The sequence below is a fragment of the Spodoptera frugiperda genome, chromosome 23, assembly GCF_023101765.2.
Source record: "Spodoptera frugiperda isolate SF20-4 chromosome 23, AGI-APGP_CSIRO_Sfru_2.0, whole genome shotgun sequence".
Classification (NCBI taxonomy): domain Eukaryota; kingdom Metazoa; phylum Arthropoda; class Insecta; order Lepidoptera; family Noctuidae; genus Spodoptera; species Spodoptera frugiperda.
In genome coordinates this window covers 5427644-5448543 of record NC_064234.1, presented here as the reverse complement: position 1 = coordinate 5448543, position 20900 = coordinate 5427644, and the positions used below count along the sequence as shown (strand labels likewise).

The 20900-nt window shown below is 42.1% G+C and overlaps 1 protein-coding gene across 6 annotated transcripts in view; it reads right to left on the bottom strand.

Moving 5' to 3' along the window:
• Positions 1-20900, bottom strand: part of LOC118266706 (transmembrane ascorbate-dependent reductase CYB561) — an 88915-nt gene that overhangs the window by 51433 nt on the left and 16582 nt on the right. The window contains exon 1 of one of the 6 annotated variants that reach the window (XM_035580211.2): positions 17677-17974. The exons of 4 other annotated variants lie outside the window; for them this stretch is intronic. In XM_035580211.2, the coding sequence (XP_035436104.1) occupies positions 17677-17699 (23 nt within the window). In that variant the 5' untranslated portion in view covers positions 17700-17974. Of the gene's footprint in view, positions 1-17676; positions 17975-20900 lie in introns of those variants that run through there. One more of the 6 variants, XM_050703346.1, reaches the window with a different exon arrangement.

The following is a 20900-nucleotide window of genomic DNA, read 5'->3' as shown; positions in this document are numbered from 1 at the left end:
CCTTAACATGATAGCAATACAGCGTAATTGAATGCATTTATGATAGTGACATCTAGCGTCGAGTAGCAGAACTTGTTTTTGAAATTATGTTGCATTGAAAAAGAAGATTCTTTATTTTAAAATTAGTAGACAAAAGTCAACTCTATTAATATGTAATTAATGTGTTTTTTCAAAGTGGTGACGGCTGATTTAAAGGCTATTTAACACGGACCAGTCACAGAAAGATTTTGCTAGTGTGACATATTATGATTATCCTGGAGATGTGTTAATTTGGGCGTGGCTTCAGAAAAATTGCCACGCTGGTTCTGATACTAACACAAGCGGTATACTATTTCTATCTCTTCTTCTCTATTCTGTGGTATTCCACTAACAGAACATAACAAAAAATCGTTAATTAAGTTTTAAATCACACTTTAATTCAAATATTTTTGCTAAATTGCTTGTTGGGAAAAACGTAATAAAAGTACAAAACTTTGACTTTTCATAAAACTTTCAGTGGATGTATGTTAAACACAGATTTGGATTTTCATACATAATGCATAAGGTACAAAATCTGTTTGTCTGTGCATGCATAATGCATGGAAGTAATTAGGTAAGTACTCGAGTTCTCGCTTTTTAAGTTCACAACTTAAATTAGGTTTCTTAATACGAGTCCATATATTATACTGATTTTATTCATAATAGTTTTGAATAGTAGCAGCGCGACAATCGCCGCGTCGTGTGTTGCAGAATGCTGTTCATGAACATGAGCCTATAGCATAATTTGAATCCAGTCGAGTTCTTCGTCAAACAGATACGTCAGTATGCCGCTAACATAATAATTAATCATAGTTTTGTTTTTAGAATATTCGCAAGGGTGTCTGTCTTATTAGAAGTCTAAAGTTCTTAAACTTAAGTCTTGGGTAACAACGCGACCTAGGTTTGACAAAGTACTATAAGGCTTTTACGGCATTTCAGTAATAAAAACAAAAATTATTATATTTGCTTTGACGTCCAAAAGTGCCTTCTTGGTCTATCTATTCTCTATTTGATTCTATTTGAAATATAGATATTTTGACTTTGACTTTGACCTTGTAACATTTTGAGTATACAGTACCTTCTCGTACCTATCTTTCAATAATAATTTCACAGTCATTGGCAGTTACGCCATTATAGTTTCCAGCTAACTTGTGTAACATTACACTTATTGCTTGATCAGGAATGTGATCATGCGCCCAACTGTCGTTTTAATTTGTCTTACATTGCTTTGAATGACAATACTAATGTTTTACGGCTGTTTTATTGCGGTTTTGCGTTATTATTATGAGTCTCTGTTGCACATTTTTAAGATAAAAGTATGTGGAATGTATGACTTTTAACTGTATTAATTTGGTTGAGTAGAAAATTTCGAATTTTCTCTTGGACAATGGAAGTAGCAAAAGTTTATGTAGGTAATGTTAACTATGATAGTTATACACTGTACGTCCATTAAAAATAAAAGGGGGCGAAACAATATCGTAGAGCCTTCAATTTTCTTTACCGCCTCCTTGCTTTTTTTAAGTCAAGTAATATACGGTACCTAAAACCTTCTTTAAAAGTCTGAAAAATACTATGCTGAAAACCGCACCAAAATCGGTTAAGACAAACATACATATGTACATACATACAAGTGAAACTAAGAACCTCATTTTTTGCAGTCGGTTAAAATACAATTTTACCCTAATTCATGATTTCTACCTAAATTTCTACCTAATAATTTCTACCTAAATCATGAATTACATATTAGCTTGCCGTACTTTTTCTAACGTAGACAATATTCCTTACACAATTTCACTTCCAAGAAACATCTTTGCCAACTCATGATCACTTCAATTTCATCTGTAAATGAGTTTATTGCCATTTGGAAAATATTGTGGTAACAAACTGCAAAGTCTACAAACATTATGTTGTTCTCAATGTGTTTTCGCATTCATTTGTACAGCTGGTTAAAACAGCTACATACAGCATTACAGAGCTATTCTTTTAGTGACTAAAAAGTGAAAAATAACCAGAGTCAATGAATACATTTACATCATCTTCTATACTTATAATAAATCTGTAGAGAGGTCAATTCTGTACATGAAATATATTTTCAAAATAACTATCAGCGGGTGATTAGTGATCGATACTGACGCCAAAAATGCAATCAGAAAAATTTTTGTCTGTCTGTCTGTCTGTCTGTCTGTCTGTCTGTCTGTCTGTCTGTCTGTCTGTCTGTCTGTCTGTCTGTCTGTATGTTCGTTATAGAAACAAAAACTACTCGACAGATTTCAACGAAACTTGGTACAATTGTTCTTCATATTCCTGGGCAGGTTATAGTATACTTTTCATCACGCTACGATCAATAGGAGCAGAGCAGTGAAGGGAAAACAGGAGAACTTACTCCATTTTTTGAACTTCCGTCGCGTGTGCAGCCTTAATGGTTAAAGCTACACAGTAATAATGTATGACGGAAATGTTCTCCTTAAAATTGTTTAAAAAATATTCCACGACAGCAAATGTCTATCTCTTATGGTTGACTCACAATAACACGTTTTCGATATTTCCGGGATTAAGCGAAGGTTAGCAAATTTAGTATAAGTAATAACGTTTGTTTGCGACGGAATAGTAAGTAGGCATCCAACCTAAATGAATTATATCTATACATATAATAAATTTGTAGAAGGGTCAATTCTGTACATTAATATACTGAAAAAATAAATAGCAGGGGTTGTTACTGGATCGATACCAAACCCAAATATGTGATTAATTTTTTTTTGTCAGTCTGTCTGTATGTTCAGGCATCACGTGAAAACTAACGGTTCGATTTTGTTGTTCGATGAAACTTGGTATAATTATACCTTATTATCCTCGGCATAAAATAGGACAATTTTTATCTTGGAAAAATTCGTTCGTTTTATACTACAGAACGCGAGCTCAACAGCAGTAGCTCAATTAGATTATAGGCCTCGCCGTGTTTGGGTCCAATAGATGTTTATAAGATATCATTGTCAGAGTTACTCAAAATGGAGAAATGAAGCATCCACGCGAAGACCGACATCCGCGCGGACGGAGTCGCGGGCGGAAGCTAGTATTTAAATAAATAAATAAGTAGTCAAAACTATTTTATTTTCTATTACATTTTCTAGGTATATTTTTAAGAATAACATGTCGTAATTTTTAACGAATAATGCAAGCCAACGCCATTGGCAAATCCGCATTTCCATGGGTTAAAAAGTATCCTATCACCCAAGTCAGCTCATATCCTGTCTATATACCCAATTGCATCAAAATCCATTCAGTAGTTTCAGCGTGATTGACGAGCAAACATCCAAACAAACTTTCACATTTATAATATTAGTGTGATAATATAATCTATGGCATGGTAACAACCAAATATATTTTGCCAATAAGATCATGAAGATAATCTCTTCCTCATCTCGTAAAGATAAAAGATTATATCTAAATACGAATAACTTATCGAGATCGTAGAACAAGACCGAACAATGTGGAAAATGTAGGTACAGAATATCGGAAAATTCGGAAAACCGATTTTATACCCTGCTTTACTTTTCCTAGTGAGTTTCAGGGATATTGGCATGAAAATTACGACCTAGCTAGCATTGTATAGACTGGGTTCTCTTATGTGGAGTGATATAAGGTTAGGTTTTCTTAGAAAGTAAAATGTTAAGTTACTAGATACGATCGACAAAGTTGGCTCACTCATCACGAGTGATCACAGGGAAAATGCCCGGTGGAGCCAAGCTTGCCATTGGGATTTTATTTATAAAGTGTACTACCGTACTTTACCGATAGTACCTTATTAATGTCCACATGAAAATCAACAGAAAAATAGGAATATAATATTTTTCATTGCCATATTCATTGTAAATTCCGAATCCTTAAATTAGAATTTGCTAACGATTTGAGACATTATAAAGTCTGACAAAAACCACAACTAACATTACATAAAATACTCGTAAAATACACTATTCCAAAATAAGAAAATGAACAAAATATTTCAGTTTTCTAATACATTCAAACCCCGTTCTTTTATCCAAGGAGCGACGCGACGTTGTCTAGCAAGAAATAAAAAACGGAGTTTCAAAGCAGACGCCATTGTGAAGGAGAAAAGATATTTGAATACGAAATATCGTAATATTCCGGTGACTACCGCGTTTTATTTCAACTTGACAGACTTCTAAGGGAGCCTTAATTGCATGGCCACTGCAGACGGACAATAGACGAGATTGCGCAGATTTATCTTTACAACTTTATTTTTTAAAACATTCCAGTCTCCTTTTCAGATTATGTTGGTACAATAAAATTACGTCAACCGAAAGTAAAGTTAATGTCGTGTTTTATACGGTGTTTTGTTTTTTAATTGCAACCGCGGCGTGTCTCGTTTTTTTTTTTTACGGACACTTAGATACGGGGTGTATGTTTTCTGTCCACTTTTGATTTGAAGTTTAAATTATATCCGCATTATTATGCTAAGAGCCATACATCGTATATTTATACCAAAGTCCTTTTATTTCATTTAGTTCAGAGTTTGGCTTTTATTTCAAGTTATTTGGATACCTACTTCTCTATTCTTTCTTCCCCATCTGACGTCATTCATAAAAACTATTTTCTCTTTAATATCATTCCCCGCAGAATCAGCTCATCATTTCCTACGACCATCCTCTTCCTTTCTATTCTCTCACTACTACATTTCTATTACTACATTTAAATCCATTACTCACTTCCCATCCCAGGATGAAATAAAGGATACATTCCCAATCAGTTTGGTCTAGATTTCTAGATAGATGTAGGAGTGGGTGTCGGGATTTATGAGAGGATACAATTGATTGTGCCAAGGTCTGCACAATGACAGATGTCCGTCTCAATATACTGAAGTGGTTTGGATTGTCGGTCGTCCGCTGTTCAGTGCAATGTGTCCTGTATAACTATGCTATGTAGGTGCTATTTCATTTAAATAATGTAATTTCACGCCTTAGAAAGCAAGTGTAGCGAAAGTACGTAAGTAAAGGATATGTACTGTACATTGTACCGTCAGACAAGTTATTTGGTGCACAGATAGCAAAAGTAAGTAAAGGACTAAAGGATAATTAAGCCAAGGATTAGGGACGCTATGATATATATCGGCGACATGACAAGTGAATTTTCACCAGACAAGTTATACAGTATAGTATACAGGAAGAAAATAATATTGATTCAGTATATAAAACTACATAACGAAGTATTTTGTCACAAATAAACAAATCTTGCCTTAGTAGAAGACAAAAAAATATATTTTTTATATGTTTTAATTACATATATGTGTATGTGAACTTGTATGTTTGTAAACGCACCCACGACACAGGAGAAAATCCTAGTGTGGGGCAACGTTTTTTTTTTTTAAAGAAAATATATTTATATATATATATATTATACACACGCACCATTATTTGCTTTACCATAGCACCAAGACATTATAATTCGTTTTATAATGTCATATTACATCAGTTTATACCAAATAATTATATAAAATGCAAGAAAGTCGAAAGTTAACATAAATGTACTGGGAGAAAGTATAAGTTATCGTATAAATAAGTTTAGAGGTAATCTTTTGCGACGTCATTGCAAATTATATGAAGTTTAAATTGTTGCCTGTGCAGTACTGTTCGATTATATTATTATGGCATATGAAATTCGTGACGATAGGCCTATTTTAGACTAAAGTGGCTTATTACTGTGGATGGAGAGTAGAAAACATAATATGCGTACAATGCAAATTCCTGCAGTTTTTTTTTTTATGGTATAAGCTGGTAAACGAGTTGACGGATCACCTGATGAACCGAAACACCAGAGGCGTTACAAGTGCGTTGGGCCCTTTAGGAATTTGAGGGTTATTGGGGAATCGAGGATAGCGAAGATTAGGAAGGCGAGCAATTTGGCCTACGGTAACCTTTCTCACACAACGCAAGCGTAAGTTTATCGGATTTTATTTTAACTAACTTTTTATTCTAGGCACCAAAATACTAAGTAAGAGTCTCAAATGGGACCCGCAGTCTTTAGACGATAAACATTTAGCTCTATACATCTTACTATAACAAGACAAACAGAGGTCTCATTCTTGTTGTTAAACTGCAATTCAGTTCATGAACTCACTATGTAGTCTGTACTGTGTTAATGACATCAAATAGAAAAAAAAACCGTCACTTTCTTTTTAATGTCACACATTAATTTAAGACCCATCCTCTCTTACACAAATAACATTCAACCTAAACACAAGACAATAAGCTTCAAAATCCTAAAAAGCTTTCGAAACAAGTGACAAACAGTGTTCTTTGAATTTAACCGCAATTTATTATGAGCTTTATTCGTTAAAAGATTAGAGCTAGAATGGTTTGATGGTTGATTTATTTGCTGATTTGCTGTGTTTGTGTATATGATGTGAATGAGTAGTTGTCACGTTTTCAGTGACATGTTGATAGGGGGTCAGTAATGACTTTGGGGGGGATGTGACGTGAAAACTACCCTCTGGTAGTTGCAGTAATATTGTTCCCGTGCGAGTGACAGGTTATCGCACAGATAATATCAGGAACGATCCATTACGTGCAGTGTCTATGGTATTTTGAAAGGTTTTCCTTGTACATTTTTTTCAATAATTACTACTCTGTTTAGTGGTAGAATCATACTAATTATGCACTAGTACGTTACGAGGAAATTTAAAAATAACTGATTATGTGGATGGTATAATTATTAACATATTATTATGACATAATAACACGAATTTCCCCCCAATTTTACGCTGATTTATGTTTGATATTTACTCTTTGCAGCTGTTACTGTGTTATGTAGCTAATTTATGTATTAGGTACCATTATACTGCTGCAAATGATTCTTTATCGCAACATAAAATCAACAACAACAGGCAGTATAAGCCTCCTCTTCATAAGCAGATCGTAGACGGGGTGAAGACAGCACTTTTAAAAGTTCAGATTTATCAGAGAGAACCAGTGGCAGCCTCTATCAAATTTGTATCTATCCAGTTAGGCTTCTTAAGTAAGCTCGGTAAAATTCTCGCCTGTCATTGGTGGAAATTATTCTCACAACCAATGACATGGCACACAAGCTCTCGCAAGGCGGACCGCGATCGACTACACTTCTTATCTTTTGAATTGAAAGTTACAGCATACCTAGCAGCTCTTACACTGCCCACAAAAAATGGTACTAGTAACAAATGTCTCTGTCACCATATACTACAGCTTGATAAAGAATTGCATGTAAACAATACACAATGCCAAGGTCATTAAATTGCTATCCTTCTTCTAACTCAATCTACTTGTAAAAAGAGAAACGTGAACTAATATCCATTTAACTGTAATCGAACCTCCGGATACGGTTAAGCAAACAGGTGTTGAATCGATTAAGCAACCGAATTGAATCCTAATTCAATACGTTGGTTATTCGTTTACATGTCAGCCTGGGTAGGCTGGCCATTATTGTGGGTTTTCTGGGATAAATCCCGATATTATTATACGAGTAGATTTAAATATACAAATGACTAATAATCGAAATTTAATTCAATTTTAACCCATTACAGCATACAGTTTATTATAGCACTTATTATGATTTTAATTGAATTAATTAATTATTCACTACGTCATGGTATTTTCTAGCGTCCAATTTCACTGATCCGTATCGAAAGTTATGCTGTAATGGTAACCCATTACATTTCTTTTTATCATTTTCAAAGGTTTCGTTTAGGTATTAGTCCAAACCTTTGCCTTATTGCCTACTTAAGAGTTTTTTCTTTTTCAAAAAATGGGCCTGCTGTTGCTGCTAATCACATTTTTATAACCCACCTAGGTTATAAGCGTGATAATATTATTTTATCAAGCCATAGATTGCATGAACTGGTATAATACTAGCTGCAAGGCTTACATAATGTTCACAATGTTGTCGTATTTGTAAACAATTACCTTCCAATTGTGCGCGTGCATAGTTGGAAGTTATGTCAACTGCAGGTACACATGTGGTGCATCAGTACTGAATTAAAGATTATTCATTGATTCTGCTTTACAGTATCCATATTAATATTATAAATGCGAAAGTGGGTATGTCTATTTAGTTGTCTATCTTTCACGAAAAATCGGAGCAACGAATTGATCTGAAATTTTAAATGAAAATAGTTATCACAATCCAATCATTTTAGCTTCTGTAACCTATGTAGAATTGGCCTAAAATCAAAAATCTAAATTCTAACTTCATACTAACAAACAATAAAGAAATTAACACATCTTGTACTTAATAAGGGAACGAAATACAGAATCTAGAGCTCATAAATCACGCTTACAATACAACTGACCGACGAATATAAAACTGTAGCAAAAAGAATACTCGATTACTAGTTTTAATACTTTCATGACTTCACACACAATGAAGAACTTGTAGCAATTTAGCTTCATATCAACAACCCTTTTTTATGTTCTACACGCAATGTTGTAATAGCTACCTAAACACGCGCATTATTTGGTAAGAGTGCTATAAATTATAAGTGGTCATGAGACAGAGAAGCAGGATCGTCTAGTAGTTGGCTTCCGCAATAAATCAGAGCAAATGTGTTGTCAGACGAGATTTGCCGGCTTTTGCGGATACCTCCGCCTCTACTATCCAGAGACGGATCTATCTATAGGCCTTTTGAGCAGCCCAGGGCCCGAGCAAAGAAAGAGATAATGTTCACAACTGTATCTATAAACATAACTTATATGGATACGTGGATACGTATGTTTATTATGGTATTAGTTCTATTGTAACTATCGTGAGATATACTAAATTAATTATTATGTTATCGACTTATTGTACAGTAGCAGCGCGGCAATCACCGCGTCATGTTTCGCGGAATGCTGCTCATGAATATGAGCCTTTAGCATTACTTGAAACTAGTCGAGTTCCTCGTCAAACAGTTACGTGAGTAAGCTGATAACATTATAACTAATTAATATGGTTTTAGTTGTTTTTTATACCGCTATTACTTCACGTTAGACCAAAATTACACTTTAGTTATTTAAGTGGGCCCAGTCATCTATCTATGATTTAATGGTGTGGGGCCCACGAAAATCCCTGTCCGGCCCTGTTATACAACCGCCTCTAACTGCTAACTAACTACGCTTTATGCTTGTATTGTTGTGGTCTGTTCCTGAAGGCGAGCTTCGTCCTACTTGATAGTTCATCACTTTGTAACGGGAACTCAAGTTGGTATTACAACCAATTTTCTATTTTATTTTATTACTCTTAGAGTTCCATTTTGAATTCCTGTTATATTTCACGTAAAAAGTTTGTTGTCGATTTTCTTAGGCATTTAGTATAAATTCCGATAACGATAAAAAAGTGAATCTATTATCAAGCACTGGACGTGATTTCTGGCTAAGTCTTACTACTGATGATTTCGAAATCGAAAACACTAGGTATATTACATTATCTAATACACAAAACTACTATTATTACAACAAAATCATGATGTTATTTCTATGTCATAACACTTGCATTTCGATTAACCAAATCACTATACGATAGGTATTCGTGGTACATGCAATACCTTTTAAGTTTTTTATTTTCAATTTACGCTCAGGGTCAGTTTGTCGTCCGATGCAATTATGTGTTCATATTTACTACATAGAAAGGTTAGCAGTAATTTATAGAACAGGAACTTTATATGTTAGATAAAGTGCATGAGTATAAGACAAACCAGTTTTTATTTTTATTTATGTCTTAGCATTTACCTTCAAAATGAATTAGTTTATTAAACTCCTTAGCATTGAAGCACTTTAATGTATGTGCTCGATAACAGGCCAAGTGCCTAGCAATTGTATAATATGTTGTTACATTATGTATATTATCTATCAACCGAGACTAATTATAGGCAGCGTAACCAAACATTTGACGGTAGAGACTATGTTTGCACTCATGTTATTCTATGTATGTAGAAATATACGTCACGACCGCATTGTTCCTTACTTTAAGGAATATTTCGTGAAGGTTATGACATATTATGATATTAAAGCGAGGTATAGAATGTACCGTTTATATATTGACTTCCTTCAAAACAATTAATTTAAGATTTTATTATAACTTTCGTGAGACATACTAAATTAATTATTACGTTGTCGGTTGTTATCCTATAATATATAACATAATAATTAGATTAATTTAAGATTCGATTATTTTTATTTATTCGCATCTAAAAATCGATATCAATTATATTTAGTCCCATTTGAATAGGTCTCTGAACTTATACGGATAATAAAACTTCGGAAATTTCTATTAAAACCAGAAAAGCGGATAAAATATAAAACGGAACATATTGTATTACGTCAAGCGTGTGCCTACTGCCTACACGGTAGACCGATGCGAGTACCATCTCACGGTCTCATGTGTCCCGCCAGCAATAAACGGCGTCAATTTCATTCCATTTCCTGAGCCCCAGCTCCCTTCCCTGCGACCCACTCGACGAATTATTGAATTTAATAAGATAACACTTGAACAACACACCCGTATCTGTGACCGCAGTCTGTCGTTATGTGGGCTTTATACACAGAACATACCAATCAACATACAGATTCCCAATTTTTTTGTTTTCTTTCTTTTTTTTGTTTTCTTTTTAAAAAAACGTTATTTTACATTAGGATTTTCTCCTGTGTCGTGGGTGCGTTTACAAACATACAAGTTCACATACACATCACGCCCAGACCCGAAACAACAATTTGTGGATCACACAAAGAGTTGTTCAGTGAGGGAATCGAACCCGCGACACGTTCCCCGGCAGCCAGTTGCCCAACCATCGCGCCAACCGTGCAGTCAAAAAGATTCATTCATTCAGATTCCCAATTATTTATTATTTTATCGATGAAATGTTGATACTACGGCCAGTTTAGAGACGATTAATTCTACCAAGTCCCGTAAGAAGGGGTGCGGTGCCAGAAGACCTCCCCGTGGTGCACCCTGGGTACAGGTAATAGTCCCCCTAACGGGGGTGATAGGGTTGGAGAGGCTATTGCCTGTAGCGAACTTTTGGACGAGGCGGAAGAACCCGAGATGGGTCCTGGGGGCGGCAGGCTTTGTGCTGACACATGGCCTGCGCCTCCGAGGGGCGTCACTCCGCACGTCTCTCTGAACCTAGCAGAGAGCGTGGCGGAGAGGCAAGGACGGTGCTCGTTGTGCACTCACCCTGCCAACGAGCAGCATCGGGGCACAAGTTGTCCTCGATTGCAACCGTTGACATCGTAATCCGGGAAGAGGTCATAGTCATGTTTTATGACTCTGAACGGGACGAGGGTCTTGGCTTGATCGCCCGGACCGCGAGGAAGTTAACCTCTATAAAAAATTCCTCCAATACCAAGTTCTGGTGCGCGGCGAGGGTATGCGTGGCTGAGGAGTAGTGTCAGTCTCGAGCGCACCCCCAGCTAGGGGACCGGTGGACCCTCTAGTTGGGTTACAAATATACACTTACCCAGGTACAGGGGGCACTGCCTGGGTGGACTGAATATTTCCCCCACACTCGTGGGAACTATATGCAGACAGAAAATATAACCAAAAAACCACCAGAGGAGGAGAAGGTAGACGAGTTTAGCTCGTCTGCAGTTGTTTTAGCTGAGGGCCCGAGTGGCTCTGGTGCCCGTGGGGAGGCGCTGGACTCGTCCGGCAAGTCCCACACACGGGTCCCAAGTCGGAAGGGATCGGACTCGGAGTCCGACTCCTCATCCGTGTCTGGCGTGAGCGTGATTTTAAAGCGCCAGACAAGGTCAACGTTTAAACGCCCCAGGACGGAAGAAGGTCTGGGTCTGTCCTCGTCCTCCAACGCGCTGGAGGGCCCGGCCCCCCCTAAAATCCCTACAGCTGTGCGGGGTGGAGGCAGGGGGAAGGCCAAGAGGCGGGCAGCCACTGCCCGGTCTAAGCCGGCTGAGTGTCCGGCTGCGGCGGATACCACCCTGAAAAGTGCAGCTCAGTCAGACTCCTCCGTGATGGAGGTTTTGGACGTGGAGGGGTCAAAAGGTGCGCGCCTTTCTGAGACGCTTCGCCAAGCCGTCAGGGAGGGGCTCCGGGTGGTAGCGGGGAAGAAAACCCAGTCCGCGAGAGCCGCTCAGCTAAAGTTGGTGGAGGCCGAAATTATGGCGGCGGCCTTCGATGTATGCAGAATTCCCTCAGCGGGAAAAGTCCATCAGGAGTTGGCCGAAATGCGGCGAGAGCTGGCTCGCCTGTCGGTCTCGAATGCCGCTCTGGAGGCCGAGCTTCGGTCCACCAAGGCTGAGCTTGCCGCTTGCCGTAGAAGCCAACGCCAACCTCCAGCGCAACCTCAGGCGGAGCCCGATGTGCTCGGGCTGTTGCGCAGGGAGATGACTGCTTTCCAGCAGCGCTATGACGTTCTGGAAAGTAGGCTCCTCCGACCCCCGCTAGCGGCCTCAAGCACATACGCAGCTGTTGCAGCTAGGCCGTCGTCCTCTTCGGGGCAAACTGGCCGCGGAGCTCAACCGCCGGCTAGGACAGGAGCGGCTCCTCCAGCGAGGGCCCCAGCGCCCCCTCCGACGCAGGCACCAGCTGTACAGACGACGAATGCGTCGGCGGGACGCAGAAAAAGGAGAAGGGGCGCAGCGGCTCAGCAGATAGCCCCAGCCACAGGCGTGCCTACCCCAACAGCAAGGGGTAGTGAGTGGCAAGTAGTAGGCGAGGCGAGGAGGGTCGCCAAAGAAGCAAGGAAGCGCCGCAAGAAAGAGCAGCGGCAGCGGCGGCAGCAGCAGCGCAGAGAAAAGCGCGCTGCGGCCTTGCTTCTCGCCCCTAAGACCGCGGCTGTAGTTATAACGCTACAGCCCGATGCGGTCCAAAGAGGTGTGACGTATGGCGACGTCCTCGCCAAATTAAAGGGGGCGGTGACTCCCGCGGAGTTCGGGGCCCCTGACGGGTTCGCGATGAAGGTGACGGCAACAGGAGCCCGTCTACTTGAGGTCCCCGGCGCGACCAGCGGTCCAACCGCTGACGCTCTAGCCGAAAGGATTAGGGCGTGTCTCGGTGCGGACGAGGCTCGCGTGTCCAGGCCCACCAAGTGCCTAGACCTGCGAATATTGGGCCTGGACGACTCCGTGACGGAGCATGAAGTGGTGGCCGCTGTCGCCAGGATGGGAGGGTGCCCTGTTGACCAAGTCAAAACAGGCACCATCCGTCCGGACAACTCGGGGCTGCGCACGGTGGTGGTAAGCTGCCCCGTGACAGCGGCCAAAAAGATTAAGGAGGGCAGAAGGCTCCTGGTGGGGTGGGTCTCGGCGCAGGTCAAGCTGCTCGAGGTCCGGCCTCTGAGGTGCTACCGCTGCCACGTGGGCCACCACGTGAGCGTTAAATGCACCTCGGAGGTTGACCGCAGCGACCGCTGCTTCCGCTGCGGTCAGCCCGGTCACAAGGCCGGTACGTGCACCGCCCCGCTGCACTGCGACGCATGTGCAGCGGCCGGCAAGCCGGCCAATCACCGGGTCGGGAGCAAGGCCTGCTCCCCCCCTACCAAACCCAGGGGTAAGGGTAGGCCCTCCGCCGCCCCCGTCGTTTCCGCCACCGCCGCCGCCGCAGTCGCCACTGCTACCGCCGCCGCGGCCACCGCCGGCCGTAATGCCGCCAGGGAGGAGGTTGTGATGGATTGTCAGTAATGAGTCCATTCCGCCTCCTCCAGGCGAATATCAACCACTGCGCCGCCGCTCAGGACCTTCTACTCCAGAGCATGGCGCAGTGGTCAATAAATGTCGCTGTGGTCTCCGAGCCGTATTTCGTCCCGCCCAGGGATCACTGGGTTGCGGACTTGGACGGCTCGGTGACCATCATCTCGTCGGCCGCCGCCGGTACCCCGACTCTCGAGAGCGCTCAGAGAGGCCGGGGTTGTGTCGCAGCACGGTTCGGAGAGATCGCTGTGGTGGGCGTGTATTTCTCTCCGAACCGAACTCTCGCCGAGTTCCACAACTCCCTGAGGGAGTTGGTCGCCGTCGTCGTCGGGTTCCGTTCCCTCCCCGTGCTTGTCCTCGGGGACTTCAATGCCAAAAACTTGGCTTGGGGTTCCCGGCTCACTGACGTTCGGGGTAGGATGGTGGAAGACTGGGCCCTGGAGACAGGCCTAGTCGTCCTGAACCGGGGTTCTGTCCCCACGTGCGTGCGGATGCAGGGCGAATCGGTGGTGGACATATCGTTCGCCAGCCCCGCTCTGTCACCTCGTGTCGTTGACTGGCGCGTTATGGAGGAGGTGGAGACGTTCTCGGACCACCGGTACATCCGGTTTGACGTCTCCGCCGAGTCCGCAGACCCGCCAGTCAGACAGGCCCCATGTGGCCCGCGTTGGGCGCTGAGACAGCTGGACCGGGAGCTTTTCCTGGAAGCCGCAATCGTGCAGGCCTGGGTGATACCACCGGACAGGCCTGCCGACATCGACGAGGAAGCAAGATGGCTCCAGGACGCCATGTCCAGAATATGTGACGTGGCGATGCCCCGGGTCCGTCCAGGTCAGCGCAAGCGCCAGGTGTACTGGTGGTCGCAGGAGTTGGCTGCTATGCGCAGTGCTTGCGTTGCTGCGCGACGCCGGTACACCAGGCACCGCAGGCTCCGTATCCGTCCTTCAGATGCGGAGGTCAGAGAGGCGGAGTTGTACGAGGGGTACAAGGCGGCAAAGGCCGCCCTCAAAGCGGAAATTTGGCGGGCTAAGGAGGAAGCCCGCCGAGAGATGCTGGAGACTCTGAACAGAGATCCATGGGGGCGCCCCTACCGGATGGTGCGCGATAAGCTCCGCACCTGGGCTCCCCCGCTGACTCAGAGTCTCCGGCCAGAAGTTGTGGAGGAGGTAATTGGCGCCTTGTTCCCCCGACTTCGGAGGGGTTTCACCCCTCCATTCATGACTCCGCCCCCTGCGGTGCCCAATGCGGGCCACAGCGACGATGACGACGACACCGTTCCCGAGGTGACCGAGGCAGAACTGAGAGCGGCGGTGCGCCGGATGGGCGCCAAGAACACCGCCCCAGGACCCGATGGCCTACATGGCAAGGCGTGGGTCCTGGCCTCGGAGGCTCTCGGGCCTCGATTAATAGGTCTCTACAGCGCATGCTTGGAGAGGGGCCAGTTCCCGCTTCAGTGGAAGACGGGAAAACTGGTCCTCGTGAAGAAGCCGGGGCGCCCTGCGGACTCCCCGTCCGCGTACCGGCCCATTGTGCTGCTCGACGAGGTGGGAAAAGTCTTCGAAAGGATAATTTCGAACCGCCTCGTCGCGCACCTGTCTGGATTTGGGCCGGACCTCGCGGATGGCCAGTTCGGCTTCCGTAGAGGGCGCTCCACGGTGGACGCCATCATGCGCGTAAGAGACCTCACGACGGGGAATGCAGTTTCCAGGGGTAAGGTCGTTGTGGCGGTGTCTCTGGACATCGCCAACGCTTTCAACTCACTACCTTGGAGCTGCATACTGGAGGCACTCCGGTACCACCGGGTGCCTACCTATCTTCGTCGTGTTATCGAGGCCTACCTGATGGATAGGTTTGTCACCTACCCCGGTCACCAAGGTGAGTGGAACCGGCGAGAGATGTCGCGCGGTGTTCCACAGGGTTCGGTTTTGGGGCCGCTCCTGTGGAACATTGGTTACGACTGGGTGCTGCGCACCGACCTCCCGAACGGCGTCAGCGTAGTCTGTTACGCCGACGACACGCTGGTGCTAGCGCACGGGAGGTCGCACCAGGCGGCGGCCAATTTAATGGCGAGAGCGGTTGCGACAGTTGTTGCAAGGATCCGGCAATTGGGACTCGAGGTGGCGCTCCACAAGTCCGAGGCCATGTGTTTTCATGGCCGCGGGAACGCGCCACCTCCGGATGGGTCCCAAATAACGGCAGGAGGGGTTACCATCGGCGTCGAGACGACGATGAAGTACCTAGGACTCGTCCTCGACAGTCGATGGAACTTCGTGGAGCATTTTCGACGTTTGGCTCCTAAGTTGGAACGGACGGGGGCTGCACTTAAGCGGCTCCTGCCCAACCTCGGGGGGCCAAATGCCTCCTGCCGGAGGCTGTACGCGGGGATCGTGCGGTCCATGGCCCTCTACGGAGCCCCTGTGTGGGCGCCGAACCTGATGCGGCGGCCAGCCCGGGCGCTGCTCACGTCCCAGAGGGTCATGGCCATTCGAGTGATCCGCGGATATCGCACGATCTCCGGAGAGGCGGCTAACCTCCTTGCCGGACTCCCGCCGTGGGATTTGGAGGCGAAGGTGCTCGCGCGCGTCTTTAATTTGCGCGCCGACGCGCGTCGCCGGGGCGAAACTCCGCTGCCGCGCCAGATTAGTGCGTGGCGGGACGAGCTCCGGCGCGATCTCATGGCGGAATGGCAACAGCGACTGTCGCAACCGAGGGCTGGGCTCGCTGTCATTGCAGCGGTAAGTCCCCTCTTTGAGGAGTGGCTAGAGAGGCGCCACGGCGTCCTCACCTACCGCCTGACGCAGGTGCTTACCGGACATGGAAGCTTCGGTAGGTTCCTGTTTCTGATTGGGCGGGAGGAAACGCCCGGGTGTCATCACTGCGAAGACCGCCCGGAGGACACGGTGGAACATACGCTTGCGGTCTGCCCTGCGTGGGCTGAGCACCGCCGTGTCCTCAGGGATGAGGGGGAAAAAAAAAAAAAAAAAAAAAAAAAAGTCCCGTAAGAACATTAACCGGGCAATAAAATCGACGGAAGACACGATCTGACTTAAAAACCGTTACCCCGTACTGCGGCGAGCTATGAATGCCTCGTGTCATCCTCGTATCGATAAAAAACATGGTCACATCAACAGCAGCCGTACTTGGACGAGTAACTAGTAAATAAATGGTGTAATTGCTGACTTCCCGTAATATTACCGTTCTCACCGAACGTGTGGTTACCCTACCAATTATCCTGTTGCTTGTTTTAAAAGTATTTTTTAGTTTTAAAAGTTATAGTTTAAAATAAACTTTCACTTTGATATAATATTGTTTAATGGTGGATAATGATTTACATAATTGGATATAAAAATATTCGGTAATTTTTTGTGCAGAAGAAAAGTCGAATTACGTCAATAGTTACAGCTGAAACAGCCATAATTGTGACTGATAAGGAAATTTTGCCGTTATACATCCTTGAAATGAATTTCTAAGTACTTTTTATTAAGTAGTTAAGTAGTAAATAAGTAAGGTATCTAGGTAATCCTGTTGATTAACATCTAAAAAACATTAATCCTAGGTAGCACTCAAAGAATTTTTTGGAAAATCAATTACCTAAACTCAAATGAGTTAGGTATTTAATTGTTATTACGTTTGTCCAGAAACAAGACTCGCTTATCACTCACGCGCATGTACTAACTAATTTAGACAATTGAGAAACCTAAATAAAGATCTACAATTGAGACAATCACAGAAAATTTTTAGTACAACTACATATTTATTTTCAAACCTCCTGCTTTAATATTGAAGCTATGGATTTTTAGTTACGTTTCTATAAGGAATAAAAAATATTTTGACTGTTTCTATCAAATCTATTTTTTTTTTTTCTAACTACGCAAACAAATATTTTTTAAAGTCCGTAAATAGTATGACGTGGGTTTAAGTATCTACATTTATGTTACAGCCTTAAAATGCTTTATACTATATAATAATAAGTGAATTAAATAAAAATACATACGTTTGACTCTTTCCTCGGGCCATTTCTTCTTATTGCAATTCACAAATCAAGAAATCACAATGAGAACTATAAAATAATTCTTCGAAACTCACAACAAAACACAAAGCACAATCGTTCGTTTTAAAAAAATAAAAATGTCGAAAATAAAAGTTCGAAAATTAAATTATGAATTTTGGCGGCAATTCGTCATACGAGCATGTTTCCCGCGAGGTGCGTATCACCACTCTCCGAGATCTCGACTCGGTCCGGACGCGGCAAGCGCCCTACTTCAACGTAACCAGTCTTTCGTGTGAGACAGAGACGGCCAATTACAGAAACAAACGCGTTGGACAGAGACAAAAATACATTTTTTATACTCCAATAAATCCAAATATTTTGTGTTATTAAACAGTAATGTTACCTCGCCTATTGTTTAATTCACATTATTTTCTACTGTTGCATATTTCTTGAGACACCAAAATCGATCTCTAACATACTACTAGCGCCATCTAGGGAAACTACGATGTACCAATTTGTTTTACGTTTGGCTCCATCTAGCGTATATTTAACAGAGCTGTCGATTAATCAATCAAAGATAGCTGATACAAAAGTACTTTACACAAGATACGATACGTAGATGGCAGCATAAGTAGTGTTATGGAATGCATTGAGTGCACATTGTGTTGAAAAAAATATATGTACCATGAAACATGAATTTTCATCTTTTTTAGTTGTGCGAGTAAGATGCACAGTATGCAAAGCAATGTATCAATAATAGAGAAGCCATCCATAGCATTCATCTTTCCATATAAAAATAGCTATAGCATAGCTTAGCTGAGTCCGTTTCCACCAGTGCTAAGCTATGTGAATCAATGAGTATGATTGGCGGAAGTCAAACGGATCCATAGCAGCGTATCATAGCACATTTCTGGTGGAAAAGCACGCCTATTTAGCTCTACCGACACCCACGTAAAGAATAATGATAGTAACTAACATTACCTAACTAACGATAACAATATGAGAAGGTTAATAAAATTCATCGTCATTTTCTTAAATAATCATGAATTCACAGCTGTGTACCATTGAACGGAGCACCTTCATATCGGATGTTGTTCACTTAAACATCGGCTGAAGATTGTTTGATACAATAACAGCTCTTATTTATACGATACGATCGAGATCAGTTGTCAAACTGATGTTTTGGACATGACGTTCGTATTGATACTTTAGTTCACTTCACTCAAGCTGCTCAGAGAATTTACTTTAATTGTGGTACTGTTTTGTTTCATGATGAATTTGTCAAATTCAAATTTTTTAGTTGTTACCTTAGTTGTAAACCTATGCTGCGCAGATTAAAGTCTCAGAGGTAATAGGGACCGAGCCAAATACTATCTGGTGAGAGAGTACTAGTGAGATTTTCTATTTCTAAAACCCTATCTCTTTATCAGCAGAATTTGACTCAGGGCCTTCACGCCAATCACATTATCAGCCCATGAGAGTTTATTATTAACCTACGGGACTCATCTTCTCTTATTTTTGCCATAATGTCCAAAGTCCATGTTTGGTTAGCAAAAACCGCTTCTGCGGTCTTTATTAAATATGTAGTTCCTTTATCAACTCTTACGACAACCACAGAGAAACTAGAGGTTGTAACCACTACGACACAACATGTTTTATAGAGCGTAGGACATCCTATCACTTTAAGCAAAAATCTTTACAAGTCACTCAATTCTTGACCAATCAACTTTAAGTTGGTCCCAAAAGGCCAAACAGCAAAGGCTTATAACAATAATGTACCTACTAACACAACTTGATCCTTGACTCGGCTCCAAAAAACCCAATAATCTTATAATACACCTTTAGACCCTTTCCCAGAACGTAAAGAGTGCTTTACCAAAGGGATTGGTGTTCAAGGAAAATCAATATCCGGGTATATTGAAGCTCTTTTCTTATTTACCGTTTCTTAGTATTTCTGGTACCGGTAAAATGTTGCTGAAACAACGTTACAAAATACTCAGTACTTAATACTCGACACTCATTCAATACTTAGTCATTAATACTCGACACTCATTCAATACTTAATACTCAATACTCAATTCTCTATCATGAATGTTTTCGATCACTCTTTCAATCGAAAAGTAAATACGTACCGTATAGGATTAGTTACTTTCTTTATGTTTGTTTAATTCAATGTATCTTTGTTTATACATATAAGATGAAATAGCATTTATATTATGTAGAAAAATATGAAACTCTTTGACTTCGAAAGCAAAGTACATTTCTATGAAATGTTAGCATTCATTAATGGTTATTACTTATGTCAAGAGATAAATTATGAACTTGTAATTGTTAATTGAAATAACTTATAATTTATTACTTCACGCTCTTATGTATCTGTTGGGATATTATATGTCTTCAGATCATTTTTTTAATAGAAGTGTCGGAGAGTCATGCTTCTGCACGAATGGGCCGGCTCGAACAGAGTGATATCACGTCGGTTTTCTGTGAGGACAGAAAACCGTGAAACAACTTGCGCGTGTTTCGTTGTGTGAGTGAGGTTAAAAGTAATACTACACTATAACAGAAAATAAAAACAGACAGACATCTCAATAAAGTTCCACTTAAATCTTTAAGGACCAGTAGTAATTGTAAGGTACGTCAAAAATAGTTTAATGAAATGATTACTATGGCCCACATCTTACATTAACACAAAAGAACACGAACAACGGATGCCTTCTGCAGTCGACTGGAAGACTTTGTAACAGATCTGAAGTTGACTTTAAGGAACGAATGGTAGAGCTAGAAAAGGTACGTAATTATAATTCTTCAAACTAAATTTAATAGCTAATTCCCTATTAAAGCGTATTAGACAAATTAAATAAATTAATAAATTGGTCTCGCATTAAAATTACAATTATATCTATGTTAAAAAAACCTTCATCAACATCCTGTCATAATCTACTGCAGAGTCATAGTCTCATATTATACATAGTCTACATAAGAGGGCATGTCACTATGTTTAATCTCCATGCTCATACTAGAGGATTGGAAATCGCTTTATAAAAGGTAACAGCTCCCGTCCGGTCACTGAAAAATATGTACGAAATCGGCTGCTACGAATCTTGGGGCATCGACTAGGGTTAGCGACATATCTATTACTCTAATCTACCGACATCACACATTAAAAAACACTACTTGTATCTTAACTACTCTTGTTTCTACCAAGTCCTTTCATTGCACTTTTC